Raw genomic sequence first — 14,462 nt, 5'->3', positions numbered from 1 at the left:
CCTGACTTCAGTGGTTGGAAAGATGTTGAAGTCAGGGGAACTCAGCAGGTCGGGCAGCATCAGTGGAAACGATGAGTCGACTCATCGTTTCCACTGATGCTGCCCGACCTGCTGAGTTCCTCCAGCGTGCTGTGAGTGTTGTTTTGATCCCAGCATCTGCAGATTATTTTGTGTTGAAGTCAGGGAACTTGAAGACACATGACAAAATAGGCCAAAATCAGCAAGGTTTCCTTAAGGAATTTGTTTGAATTCTTTGAGGAAATAACAGGCAGGATAGACAAAGGAGAGTCAGTGGATTTTTTTTTTGGATTTTCAGTAGGCCTTTAAGCATCTGCTTAACAAGATGAGAGCCAATGGTATTACAGGCAAGGTACGAGCAGGAATAGAAGATTGGCTGACTGGCAGGAAGCAAAGAATGAGAATAAAGGAGGCCTTTTCTGACTGGCTGCTGGTGACTAGTGGTATTTGGAATTCACAGGGGTCAGTGTTGGGACTGCTTCTGTATGCATTATATGGTTTGGATGAAGGAATTGATGGCTTTGTGGCCAAGTTTGCAGATGATACAATAATAAGTGGAGGAGCAGGTGGTGTTGAGGAAGCGATGACTCTGCAGAAGGACCTAAGCAGATTTGGGGAATAGGTAAAGAAATAGCATATAGTGCAGGGGAGTGTATGGTCATGCACTTAGGGAGAAGGAATAAAGGCATGGATTATTTTGTAAATGGGGAGAAAATTCAAAAATCAGAGGTGCAAAGGGACTTGGCAGTCCTTGTGCAGGATTCCCTAAAGGTCAACTTCCAGGTTGAGCTGATGGTAAAGGCAAATACGATGATCTCATGCATTTCCAGAGGACTAGAACACAAAGCAAAAATGTAATGCTGAGAATTTATAAGGCACTGGTCAGACCTCATTTGGAGTACTGTGAGCAGTTTTGGGCCCCTTATATAGGGAAAGATGTGCTGGGATTGGAGAGGGTCCAGAGGAGATTCACGAGAAAGACCCCAGAAATGAAAGGAGCATTTGATGGCTCTGGGCTTGTACTAGCTGGTGTTTAAAAGAAGGAAGGAGATTTCATTGAAACATATTGAATATTGAAAGGACTAGATAGATTGCATGTGGAGAGGATGTTTCCTGTAGAGGGGGAGTCTAGGACCAGAGGGCACACCCTCAGAATTGAGGTACATCCACTTACAACAGAGATGAGGAAAAATTTCTTCAGCCAGAGGGAGGTGAATCTGTGGAATTCATTGCCACAGACAGCTGTGCAGGCCAAGTCATTGGGTATATTTAAGGCAGAGGGTGATAAGTTCTTGATTAATCATGGTGTCAAAGGTTACAGGGGGAAGGCAGGAGAATGGGGTCGAGAGGGATAATAAATCAGCATGATGGAATAGCGGAGCAGACTCAATGGGCCAAGTCTAATTCTGCTTCTATTTCTTATGGTCTTATGGCCTTTGGTTAGCATAGATGTGTTGGGCCAAATGGTCTGTTTATGTGATGCGTGACTCTGTGAGGTCCCTCAGCTTTCTCCACTTCAGGGAACAGAGTCTATTCAGTGCCAGAATCATTATAACATACAGATGTCATGAAGTTTGCTGTTTTGTGAGAGCAGTACAGTGCAAGGACAAAAGAAAAATATTATAAAGTACAAAATTAAATTAATAAATAGTGTAAAAGACACACGCAAATTGCTGGAGGAACGCAGCAAGTCAGACAGAATCTATGAAAGGAAAAGTTTATTCCTCACTATGAATGTTGCCTGACCTGCTGAGATCCTCCAGCATTTTGTTTGTGTCACTCAAGATCTCCAGTATCTGCGGAAACTCTTGTGTTCATGATTTCCTGAGTTATTGTGTGGGTCCTCAGGTGAGCTCTCTGCTCCCAGCTGAGCCTTAGGGTGGAAAGGAACAGCACAACCATAGTCACCTTCCCTCTGAGTCCACGCTAATCCTCTGAAACTGCTCTAAGATTCCCCTGTCACTGTCCCTCTCACCCACACTGACCTGAGGCCTGACTGGAAGAGTCACTGTCAGGTGTAGTGGAGCCTGACCACAGCCAACAGGGTTGGGAAGAATTTGTCCCTCCCTCTGTCTCTGGGACACAAGCAGCGAGGGTTTCTCCTCCCTGACCACACCAGCTCATCAGTGCCCCCACCGTTACCTGGCACTCAGAGGCCTGGTCCACATTGGCACGCAGCGAGTGGGTGAGCAGGCGGCCGCTGCGGATGAACAGCCCAAGCCGGTTGTGTAGATCCAATAGGGAGCCCCGAGCCTCGGGACAGTTGAAGGCATCCGACTGCCCCAGTGCCTTGACTTCCTCCGCCATCTCCTGGTGAGCTGTCTCCAGAGTCTCCAGCAGTACCTGTGACACAGGGGATCTCGTCAATGCCTGTCTTACCACCCCTCCAGCAACAGCCCTGGGTCAAACTGCGACTGAGGGAGGGGTCGTACTGAGGGAGCATCGGTAATGAGGCAGGGTCACACAGTGGGAGCATCAGTAATGAGAGAGGGTCACACTGTGGGAGCATCGATAATGAGAGAGGGTCACACTGTGGGAGAGGTGGTACTGAGGGAGGGTCACACTGTGGGAGAGGAGGTACTGAGGGAGGGTCACACTGTGGGAGGGGAGGTACTGAGGGAGGGTCACACTGTGGGAGCATCGGTAATGAGGGAGGGTCACACTGTGGGAGCGTCGGTAATGAGAGAGGGTCACACTGTGGGAGCAGTGGTAATAAGGGAGGGTCACACTGTGGGAGAGGAGGTACTGAGGGAGGGTCACACTGGGAGAGGAGGTACTGAGGGAGGGTCACACTGTGGGAGCAGCAGTAATGAGGGAGGGTCACACTGTGGGAGCATCGGTAATGAGGGAGGGTCACACAGTGGGAGCGTCGGTAATGAGGGAGGGTCACACTGTGGGAGCAGCGGTAATGAGGGAGGGTCACACTGTGGGAGCATCGGTAATGAGGGAGGGTCACACTGTGGGAGCGTCGGTAATGAGGGAGGGTCACACTGTGGGAGCGTCGGTAATGAGAGAGGGTCACACTGTGGGAGCAGCGGTAATGAGGGAGGGTCACACTGTGGGAGCATCGGTAATGAGGGAGGGTCACACTGTGGGAGAGGAGGTACTGAGGGAGGGTCACACTGTGGGAGAGGAGGTACTGAGGGAGGGTCACACTGTGGGAGCAGCGGTAATGAGGGAGGGTCACACTGTGGGAGCATCGGTAATGAGGGAGGGTCACACTGTGGGAGCAGCGGTAATGAGGGAGGGTCACACTGTGGGAGCATCGGTAATGAGGGAGGGTCACACTGTGGGAGAGGAGGTACTGAGGGAGGGTCACACTGTGGGAGAGGAGGTACTGAGGGAGGGTCACACTGTGGGAGCAGCGGTAATGAGGGAGGGTCACACTGTGGGAGAGGAGGTACTGAGGGAGGGTCACACTGTGGGAGAGGAGGTACTGAGGGAGGGTCACACTGTAGGAGCATCGGTAATGAGGGAGGGTCACACTGTGGGAGAGGAGGTACTGAGGGAGGGTCACACTGTGGGAGACGTGGTACTGAGGGAGGGTCACACTGTGGGAGGGGTGGTACTGAGGGAGGGTCACACTGTGGGAGGGGAGGTACTGAGGGAGGGTCACACTGTGGGAGAGGAGGTACTGAGGGAGTGTCACACTGTGGGAGGGGTGGTACTGAGGGAGGGTCACACTGTGGGAGCATCGGTAATGAGGGAGGGTCACACTGTGGGAGCAGCAGTACTGAGGGAGGGTCACACTGTGGGAGGAGGTACTGAGGGAGGGTCACACTGTGGGAGCATCGGTAATGAGGGAGGGTCACACTGTGGGAGCGTCGGTAATGAGGGAGGGTCACACTGTGGGAGCAGCAGTACTGAGGGAGGGTCACACTGTGGGAGCAGCAGTACTGAGGGAGGGTCACACTGTGGGAGAGGAGGTACTGAGGGAGGGTCACACTGTGGGAGAGGAGGTACTGAGGGAGGGTCACACTGTGGGAGCAGCGGTAATAAGGGAGGGTCACACCGGGAGAGGAGGTACTGAGGGAGGGTCACACTGTGGGAGAGGAGGTACTGAGGGAGGGTCACACTGTGGGAGCATCGGTAATGAGGGAGGGTCACACTGTGGGAGAGGAGGTACTGAGGGAGGGTCACACTGTGGGAGAGGAGGTACTGAGGGAGTGTCACACTGTGGGAGGGGTGGTACTGAGGGAGGGTCACACTGTGGGAGCATCGGTAATGAGGGAGGGTCACACTGTGGGAGCAGCAGTACTGAGGGAGGGTCACACTGTGGGAGCGTCGGTAATGAGGGAGGGTCACACTGTGGGAGCAGCAGTACTGAGCGAGGGTCACACTGTGGGAGCATTGGTAATGAGGGAGGGTCACACTGTGGGAGCAGCAGTACTGAGGGAGGGTCACACTGTGGGAGGGGAGGTACTGAAGGAGGGTCACACTGTGGGAGGGGTGGTACTGAGGGAGGGTCACACTGTGGGAGGGGAGGTACTGAGGGAGGGTCACACTGTGGGAGGGGTGGTACTGAGGGAGGGTCACACTGTGGGAGAGGAGGTACTGAGGGAGGGTCACACTGTGGGAGCGTCGGTAATGAGGGAGGGTCACACTGTGGGAGCAGCAGTACTGACGGAGGGTCACACTGTGGGAGCAGCGGTAATGAGGGAGGGTCACACTGTGGGTGCAGCAGTACTGAGGGAGGGTCACACTGTGGGAGCAGCGGTAATGAGGGAGGGTCACACTGTGGGAGCAGCGGTAATGAGGGAGGGTCACACTGTGGGAGCAGCAGTACTGAGGGAGGGTCACACTGTGGGAGCAGCGGTAATGAGGGAGGGTCACACTGTGGGTGCAGCAGTAATGAGGGAGGGTCACACTGTGGGAGCAGCGGTAATGAGGGAGGGTCACACTGTGGGAGCAGCAGTACTGAGGGAGGGTCACACTGTGGGAGCAGCGGTAATGAGGGAGGGTCACACTGTGGGAGCAGCAGTACCGAGAGAGGGTCACACTGCAGCAGGGGCACACTGAGGGATGGATGGTACTGTAGAGGGAGCACACGGTCGTGCCGGGCACATTGGGGGATTTCCGTGTGCAGTGGCTCCCCCCGCGGTATGGACTGTTTTATAGACGGTAGTAACTGTATAGAAATTTGAGTATAACTACTATCTTGTAAATATTGTTTGTCTTGTGTCTGTGTGTTGTAAATAAACTTTTGTAGCTTTGATACAAAACAAAGGACGGTACCGTGGGGGGGGGGGTGGTACCAGGGGGGTAGTTACATTGTGGGAGGATGGGAGGGACAGCTCCTGCGGGGTTTGACTATAAACTAAAGATTCACGTGCATTCTCAACACAGGCCATTCAATAAACTTCAGCCCATATATAGAAGAACAGGCATAAATGGTCACTGATACCTCACATTGAATGATTTTTAAAAAAGTCTCCACAGAAACCAAGGCCAAATGCAATACTGCGTGGATCACACCATGGGGATTAAGGCCACGCTCCGTGGCAACCTTCAGCCCCACAGTAATGGCAGTGAGTGACTGAGCCACTGATCAGAATCAGTCTAGCTGCAACTAGTGTGTCTCTCTCTGGATGGACTCCAGAGATCCCCCAGATGTCAAACAAACAACTTAAGTCAGTACATGGTGTGTTGGCCTTCATCGGTTGGCGCATTGAATTCAAGAGCAACGAGGTAATGTTACAACTCTATAAAAGTCTAGTAAGATGACACTTGGAGCGTCGTGTTCAGTTCTGTCACCTCATTATAAGAGAGATGTGGAAGCTTTTGAGAAGGTGCAGAGATTTACCAGGATGCTGCCTGGACTGGAGAGCATGTCTTATGGGGGCAGGTTAGGTGAGTGAGGACTAGAGCCAAGGAGAATTCGAGGTTGCTTGATGGAGATGTACGAGATAATAAGAGGCACAGACTGAGTGGACAGCCAATATTGTCTTTCCTGGAACAGAAATGGGTAAAACCAGAGGACATCCATTTAAGATGAATGGAAGAAAGTTTAAGGAAGATGTAAGAGGTAGTTTTTTTTTTCCTTTTTACACAGAGGGTGGTGAGTGCATGCCAGGGGTGGTGGTAGAGGCAAATACATTAGGGGCATTTGAGAAACTCTTAGATGAGCACATGGATGACAGAAAAATGGAGAGCCGTGTAGGAGGGAGAGGTTAAAAGGTTGGCACAACATTGTGGGCCAAAGGCCTGTACTGTACTGTAATGTTCTATTCGTTGTGTATTCTACATCAGAAGAGCAAACTGTTCCCATAATGGATGAATGAAACTTTTGATGGGGTTAGTGAGAATGATAATAATGTGGAGTGATTTCAGTCACTGAGCAGTGCTTTAATAAATTAAATTGTCGTCTCACCAGGTACAATATAATGCGAGCTTCTGTGTTCTGTCCCAGCTCCAGAACACCAATGTGTGGGAGAGGGCGGTGTCTCAGGGTAGCATTCTGAACCCAACCACCTTCAGCTGCTCAATCTGTGATCTTCATTCCATCATGAAGTCAGAACAGGGGTGGTCACTGATGTTCATTCCCTCCCCAACGCCTCAACCCCAGGAACCCCTGATGCCTGCATGAGGCTGGGTACCAGACAACAGCCATAGGAATGTTCCTGTCACCCGATGTCATTCAGTTCTGGCCGCCCGTTATGGGATGGATGTCAAAGCATTGGAGAGGGTGCAGAAGAGGTTACCATGATGCTGCCTGGATTAGAGCACATGCTATGAGGAGAGGTTGGACAGAATAGAGTTGTTTTCTCTGGAGCATCGGAGACTGAGGGAAGACCTGAAAGAAGTTTGTAAGTAATGAGTGGCAGAGAGTGGATAGTTGCAATCATTTTCTCACAGCAGAAACATAGAACATAGTATTTAATATTTAATGTGAGAGGCGGAAAGTTCAAAGGAGCTGTATGAGGATTTTTTTTCCCAGTTGGTGACTGGAATGGGCTGCCAGGATTGGAACTGGGAGCAAATATGATGGAGGTATTTATGTGGGCAGAGAATGGAGGAACATGGACACTGTGTAGGCAGAAAGGACTAGGTGTCCTGACAGAGAGCCTTGGCCCAAAATGTCAACTGTTTATTCCTCTCCGTAGATGCTGCCTGACCTTCTGAGTTCCTCCAGGACTTTTTGTGCGTTGCTCTGGATTTGAACCTGCAGAATCTCCTGTGTTTAGAGATTAGATTAGATGACCAATGTGGAACATAGAACATTACAATACAGGCCCTTTTGCCCATGAGGTTATGTCGACCTTTCAACCTACTTCAAGATCAAACTAACCATTCCCTCAAACACAACCTTCCATTTTTCTATCACCCATGTGTCTATATAAGAGTTTCTTTAAATGTCTCTAGTATACCTGCCTCTACCACCCCAGCAGAGCATTCCACACACCCAGCACTCTCTGTATAAAAAACCTAACTCTGACATCCCCTCCAATCACCATCAAATTATATCCCCTTGTATTAGCCCATTTCCGCCCGGGGAAAGAATCTGGCTGTCCACACAATCAATGCTTCTTATCATCTTTTACACCTCTATCAAGTCACCTCTTACCTTCCTTCCCTCCAAACAGAAAAGTCCCAGCTCGTTCAACCTCTCCTCATAAGATATGTTCTCCAGTCCAGGCAGCAGCCCGGTAATTAGTCATTAGTCATTATTTTAGTAGGTTACATCGTGGGCCAAAAAACCTGTTCGTGTCCTGCGCTGTTCTACAGTCAGTGTTGTGTGTTTTGGGTCGCCGTTAAGCAGAAACTCGACCGATGCAGCCATATGGACACCCTGATCTTCCCAGTTACCTGGTGATGCTGTAATTGTTGTTCTGCTTCCTCAAGAGGCACCAGGCTGCCGCTGTTCAGCTCTGCCTGCGCCCCATCTAGCCAGTCGCTGATGCGGTGAGCGATCCTCTGCACGGCCATCTCCAACTTTAAGCGCGCATCCTGGTGAACGGTCCCCTAAGCAACAGATAAGGATGGTCAGACCTATTCAGTGTGCAGGGGACCCGCAAGGCACGGGCTGGACATCAGCACTCTGCTCTGCCCCTCACTGAGTGAGGGAGACACTCAGTGCTCAAGGACAGTCCTGGAGCGTCAGGACAAATCAAGGAGAATGCTGCTGTTTGGGAACAGAGTACTAGCAGGGGGCTGGCGGGTTGATAAGTTGTTAAATTTCTTAACTTTTCACAAGAGCAAAGACAGGTGCATCTGGTGTCTAGGATACAGAGGATAAATCTGAGGGTGTTCTCTCCCCACACTGTCTCATCACACATTTCTGGGTTTAGACACCAAGTGAAGCACCCTCCACACCATCCCATCACACACTCTTGGGGTTAGACATGAAGTACGACTCCTTTTGCAACATCCTATCAAACACTTGGGGTCAGTCACAGATTGAAGCTCCCTCGAAACTATCCCATCCTACACTCCTGGGTTCAGACACAGAGTGAAGCTTACTCCACACAGTCCCAAGGTCAGACACAGAGTGAAGCAACCTCTGCACCGCCCCATCACACAGTCCTGGGGTCAGACGAAGAGTGAAGCTCCTTCCACACTGTTCCCTCACACAGTCATGGGGACAGACAAAGAGTGAAGCACTCTCTACACCATCCCATCACACAGTCCTGGGTTCAGACACAGAGTGAAGCTCCTTCCACACTGTCTCTTCACACAGTCCTGGGATCAGACATAGAGTGACGCTCTCTTTATACAGTCCCATCACATGCTCCAGGAGTCTGAAATGCAGTGAAGCCTCTTCTACACCATCCCATCACACACTCCTGGGTTCAGGTACAGAGTGAAGCTCCTTGCACACTGTCCCCTCACACCGTCATGGGGTCAGACACATAGTGAAGCTCCCTCCACACAGTCCCATCGCACACTCCCAGGGTCAGAGACAGGGAAGCTCCCTTTGTACTGTCCCATCACACACTCAAGAGGTCTGACACAGAGTGAGACTTCCTCTACACCATCCCACTACACACTTCCAGGGTCAGACTCAGAGCAATGCTCTTTATCCTGGTGTGTGAGGTACCCACAGACTGTGGAACAGCTTCCCGACACTCCCCCACCACATAGACGAGCTACTACCTCTGCCTGGGCAGCGAGTTCCTCTGCCTCCTGCCTTTGCTGCCCCAACTCGACCATCAAGCTGTTCAGCCACGCCACAGCTGGCTGTGTAAGTCCTGGGACGCGGTACAACCCTTCAGCCGTGAACTCCACCTGGAAAAGCAGATCAGACAAGCCCTGAGTACAGAGGGCTGGTGGTTCCCATGACGTCTCAACACTCTTGAAAGTGGTGTCACAAGTAGATGGGGTGATAAAGAGAGCTTTAGGCATATTGGCCTTCATAAATAAACATACTGAGTACAGGAGCTGGAATATTATGTTGAAGGTGTATGAGGCCTCATTTGGAGTATTGTGTGCAGCCTGGTCACCTGTCTACAGAAAAGATGTCAATAAGATTGAAGGAGTTCAGAGAAAATTGACAAGGATATTGCTCAGACTTCAGGACATGAGTTATAGGGATAGATTGAATAGGTTAGGACTTTATCCTCTGGAGTGTAGGAGAATGAAGGGAGATTTGATAGAGGTATACAAAATTACGAGGGATATAGATCGGGTAAATGCAAGTAGGCTTTTTCCACAGTTTTGGTGAGACTCAAACTAGAGGTCGTAGATTTAGGGTGAAAGGTGGAATATTTAAGAGGAACGTGAGGGGGAGTTTCTTCACTCAGAGGATGGTGAGAGTGTGGAACAAGCTGCCAGTGGAAGTGGTAGATGTGGGTTTGATTACAAAAAGATTTGGATAGGTGCATGGATGGGAGGGGTATGGAGGACTATAGATCAGGTGCAGGTCGATGGGACAAGGCAGACTAACAGTTTGACATGGACTAGATGGGCAGAAGGGCCTCTTTTTATGCTGTAGTGCATTATGACTCTATGACCCAGGCCCACTGGGTGGCAAGGCTCCCTCCACTGGGTGAACCAAAGCTACCCAGCTCTTGCAGAATCCCAACCCCAGACCCAGCAGGCGGGTGGAGGGTCAGTGATCACACACCGGGAATCTGTGAGATCTCCCACTCCTCTGTCTGGGCCTCACTCCCTCGGGCGTCACAGCCCTCTTTCTCAGCTCCCACTACACGCTGGGGAAGGGGATGGATTCTGTCCCACGCTGTACAACATAGAAAAAGACCCTTTAGTTCACTTGTCCGTGCCGACCTAGATTCCTGTCTAAGCTAATCCCATTTGCCTTTGTTTGGTCCGTATCCCTCGAAACCTTTCCTATCCATGTAGCTGTCCAAGTGTCTCTTAAATCCTGTTAATGTACAGTACCTGCCTGAACCACTTCCTCAGGCAGCTCGTTCTCTATACAGTCCACAATCTGGGTGAAAAAAGATACAGCTCAGGTTCTGATTTAATGTTTCCCCTCTCACTTTCAACCTACAATATGTACTCCCAACCCTGGGAAGTAGAATGTGCATACTGTTTCTCCTTGGGGCGGCAGAAGATGAGAGGTGACCTGATAGAGATGTATAAGATGATGAGGGGCATTGATTGTGTGGATAGTCAGAGGCTTTTTCCCAGGGCTGGAATGGCTAGAACGAGAGGGCACAGTTTTAAGGTGCTTGGAAGTAGGTACAGAGGAGGTACCAGGGGTATTTTTTTTTTTTAAAACACAGAGAGTGCTGAGTGCATGGAATGGACTGCCGGCAATGGTGGTGGAGGCAGATACAATTGGGTTTTTTAAGAGACTCCTGGATAGGTACATAGAGCTTAGAAAAATAGAGGGCTATGGGTAACCCGAGGTAATTTCTAAAGTGAGTACACGTTGGGCACAGCATTGTGGGCCAAAGGGCCTGTATTGTGCTGTAGGTTTTCTATGTTTTCTTTGCTTACTCACCCTATCTGTACCCCTTATGATTGCATACACCTTTATAAGATAAAGATCTATTTATCTGAAGATTACTTGTGTTTGTCACATCCACATGGAAACACATAGTGAAATGAGTCGCTTGTGCCAATGACCAACATAGTCAGAGGGTGCGCCAGGCTTCTGGCGCCAACTTAGCATGCCCACAATTCACAAACCCTAACCTGTACATCTTTAGAAGGTGGGAGGAAACCAGAGCACCCCAAGAAAATCCACGTGACCATGGAGAAAATGTACAAAACCCCTTCCTACTCTCCAGTGAAAAACATTCAAAATTTTCAAGAGACAGATAGATTAGGGACATTTAAGAGACTCTTAGACAGGCATATGGGTGATAGAAAAATGGGAGGGAAGGGTTCGATTGACCTTGGGGTAGGTTAAAAGGTCGGCAAAGCACTGTAGGCCAAAGGGCCTGTTCTGTTCTACATTTTCTCAAACTTTCTCCTGCAAGATTCCTGCAACCCTCTTCAGATACCAGCTGACGGGAAACATTTGCTAACGTTACAGGGTAATGGGTCAGGAGATCTGTGAATCTATCAGGTCCCTGGCGTTCCTGAGGGAACGGCAAGACATTCCAATGTGCTGTTAAAATCGCAATGAGCTCTCCCCATCTGAGGTCATTACTTAGGGCAGAGCTCCCTCTCATGTTGAAGCACAATAAGATCACCTTACCCAGCCTCCCAGCAGACACTTCATTTGTCAACATACAGTGAGATGCGTCGTTTGCTTCAGCAACCAACACAGTCCGAGGACCGTACACAGCCTACAAGTGTCACTGTGCTCCCGGGAATGGAGCAGGGAGAACAGGGAGGGGATGGAGGGAGGAATAGAGAAGAGGGGGAAGTGGGAAGGGAGGGGTCAGGAGTCAGACCAGCACCAATCTTTCCCTCCCTGCCAGGCTGTTACTGACCTGTGACCGTTGACTTTGTTGGAGAAAATCTTCCAGAAGCTTTGCCAAGTCCTGGTTCTGACGCTGGAGATGTTGCCACGTTACAGCCAACGATGGGGACACCTCGTCTGGGCCCACAGGGGTTGCGATCCCAAGGGATTCAGGGTCACCATGGTCTCTGTGAGGGACACACACCATCAAGTCAGCAAAGTCACCCCGATCTCATCTCCCTCACTCCCCCCCGCCCCTCCCATCCCCCTCTCCTACCTCCCTCCTCAAGCATCCAGCCCCATCCCCCACCTCCCTTTGCCACTCCTCAGTAGACACAGATGTCCATCACACCATGATAGACCCTTCACTTCCACCCCCCATGCCTAACCACTGGTCCTGGTGTACAGTGGTCAGTGTTCAGTGCACTGCTCCAGACCCAGGTTCCCATGAAAGCCCTGGGAATTCTGCTCTCCCAGGGGTTTCCCTCGGGATCAGACAGTGCCCATCTGCCAAACCCTACCTCCCTCCCCCCTTACCCCCACTATCCCAGTCATGCTTCATCACAGAAACCAACCTCCCCTCCATGGACTCTCTCTAATTCTCGCTGTCTCAGTAAAGAAGCCAGCATAATCAAAGACCCCTCCCAGCTCAGACACTCCCTCTTCTCCCCTCTTCTATTGGGCAGAAGATACAAAAGCCTGAAGGCACGAACCAACAGGCTCAAGGACAGCTTCCACCCTGACTGTTACAAAATGCTTGAACGGTCTGCTGGCATGATAAAATGGACTTCTGACCTCAAAATCCACCTCGTTATAGACTTGCCCCTTATCATTTACCAGGATTGCAATTTTTCTGCAACTGTAACACATTTTTCTGCATTCTGTTATTGCTTCCTGTTGTAATGAATCCATCTGTATGGATGGCATGCAAGACAAAGTTTTTGGTGGTATCTTGGTACACGATTACCAATTTCCCCTAAACACAAGAGAATCCACAGATGCTGGATATCTTGAGTAACACACACAAAATGCTGGAGGAGCGTAGCAGGTCAGACAGCATTTATGGAGGGGTGGACATTCAAAGAATCAAATTGTACAACTCTGAAATTCTTCTTGATTCAAATGCGACATTGAAGAGAAGTTTGGATAGGTACTTGGATAGGAGGGGTAGGGAGGGCTTTGGTCTGGGTGCTAGTCGATGGAACCAGGCAGAATAACAGTTCAGCAATGGTGAGACGGGCTGAAGGGCCTGGCTGTGAGCTTCATGCTCTATGATTCTATATGCCTCGGAGTGAAATCTGCCTGTCAATCACAGGAAACCCAGTCTCACTGGGATAGGACTGGAATCGGTTTATTACTGTCACATGCACTACGATACAGGAAGTTTTTGTTTTCCCGGCCATCCAGACATGATCATTTCATACGTAATTACATTGAGGTAGTAAAAAGGATTCCGAATGCAGAACGTAGTACTACAATTGCAGAAAAAGTGCAGTGCAGGTAAACAATAAGGTACAAGCACATTAAGCAAGTATATTGTGAGGTCCTTTCATACCAGGAAACAGTGCATTGAGGTAGAACTAGGTTAGACAATAGCAATACAGAAAAGAGTGTAACAATTACAGAGAAAGTGCGGTGCAGGCAGACAATAAGGGGCAAGATCATAATGAGATAGACTGTGAGGTCAAGAGTCTATCTTATCATACTTGGGGGCCTCTCAGTAGTCTGATAAAGTCTGATGACAGTGGGATAGAAGCTGTGTTTGAACCTGGTGGTACATGTTTTCAGGCTTTTGTATCTTCTGTATGGAGGCATGATTTCTAGTTATTGATACGACAGGGATCCCAGTAAATCCGGGTGGGATCCCACTTGGCAGAAGGGTTACTGGGCATCTCCTGATTGATACGCCCACTGAAACGGACCAGTCAATCTGAATGGGAGGTGAGGGGAGTAATGAATTAAAAGTATTGTATATGAATGCACGGAGTATAAGAAATAAAGTGGATGAGCTTGAGGCACAGTTGGAAATTGGTAAGTGTGATGTTGTGGGAATAACAGAGACATGGCTTCAAGTGGATAGGGCCTGGGAAATGAATATTCAAGGTATACGTCCGATCAAAAGGACAGACTGATGGGCAGAGGGGATGGGGTGGCTCTGTTGGTGAGGAATGATATTCAGTCCCTTGTGAGGGGGGACATAGAATCAGGAGACGTAGAGTCAGTATGGATAGAACTGAGAAATTCTAAGGGTAGAAAGACCCTAATGGGAGTTATCTACAGGCCCCCAAGTAGTAGTCTGGATGTAGGGTGTAAGTTGAATCAAGAGTTAAAATTGGCATGTTGCAAAGGTAATGCTACAGTTGTTATGGGGGACGTCAACATGCAGGTAGACTGGAGGAATCAGGTTGGTACTGGACCCCAAGAAAGGGAGTTTGTGGAGTCCCTCCGATATGGATTCTTAGAACAGCTTGTACTGGAGCCTACCAGAGAGAACGCAATTCTAGATTTAGTGTTGCGCAATGAACCGGATTTGATCAGGGACCTCGACGTAAAGGAGCCATTAGGAGATAGTGACCATAATATGATAAGTTTTAATCTACAATTTGAGAGGGAGAAGGGAAACTCGGAA

The 14,462-nt window shown here is 49.7% G+C and overlaps 1 protein-coding gene across 5 annotated transcripts in view; it reads right to left on the bottom strand.

The window, feature by feature from the left end:
- LOC140205041 (nesprin-2-like) overlaps window positions 1–14,462 on the bottom strand; it is a 209,158-nt gene that overhangs the window by 114,611 nt on the left and 80,085 nt on the right. For all 5 annotated transcript variants that reach the window (XM_072272150.1, XM_072272167.1, XM_072272130.1 and 2 more), the window contains 4 exons: window positions 11,865–12,021; window positions 9,112–9,243; window positions 7,825–7,980; window positions 2,161–2,361 (listed from right to left, as the gene is read on the bottom strand). In XM_072272150.1, the coding sequence (XP_072128251.1) occupies window positions 2,161–2,361; window positions 7,825–7,980; window positions 9,112–9,243; window positions 11,865–12,021 (646 nt within the window). The remainder of the gene's footprint in view (window positions 1–2,160; window positions 2,362–7,824; window positions 7,981–9,111; window positions 9,244–11,864; window positions 12,022–14,462) is intronic.

The sequence above is a fragment of the Mobula birostris genome, chromosome 1, assembly GCF_030028105.1.
Source record: "Mobula birostris isolate sMobBir1 chromosome 1, sMobBir1.hap1, whole genome shotgun sequence".
In the NCBI taxonomy this organism is placed as follows: domain Eukaryota; kingdom Metazoa; phylum Chordata; class Chondrichthyes; order Myliobatiformes; family Myliobatidae; genus Mobula; species Mobula birostris.
Note: the sequence above shows the minus strand (reverse complement) of the source record. Positions and strands in the feature narration are given on the sequence as shown.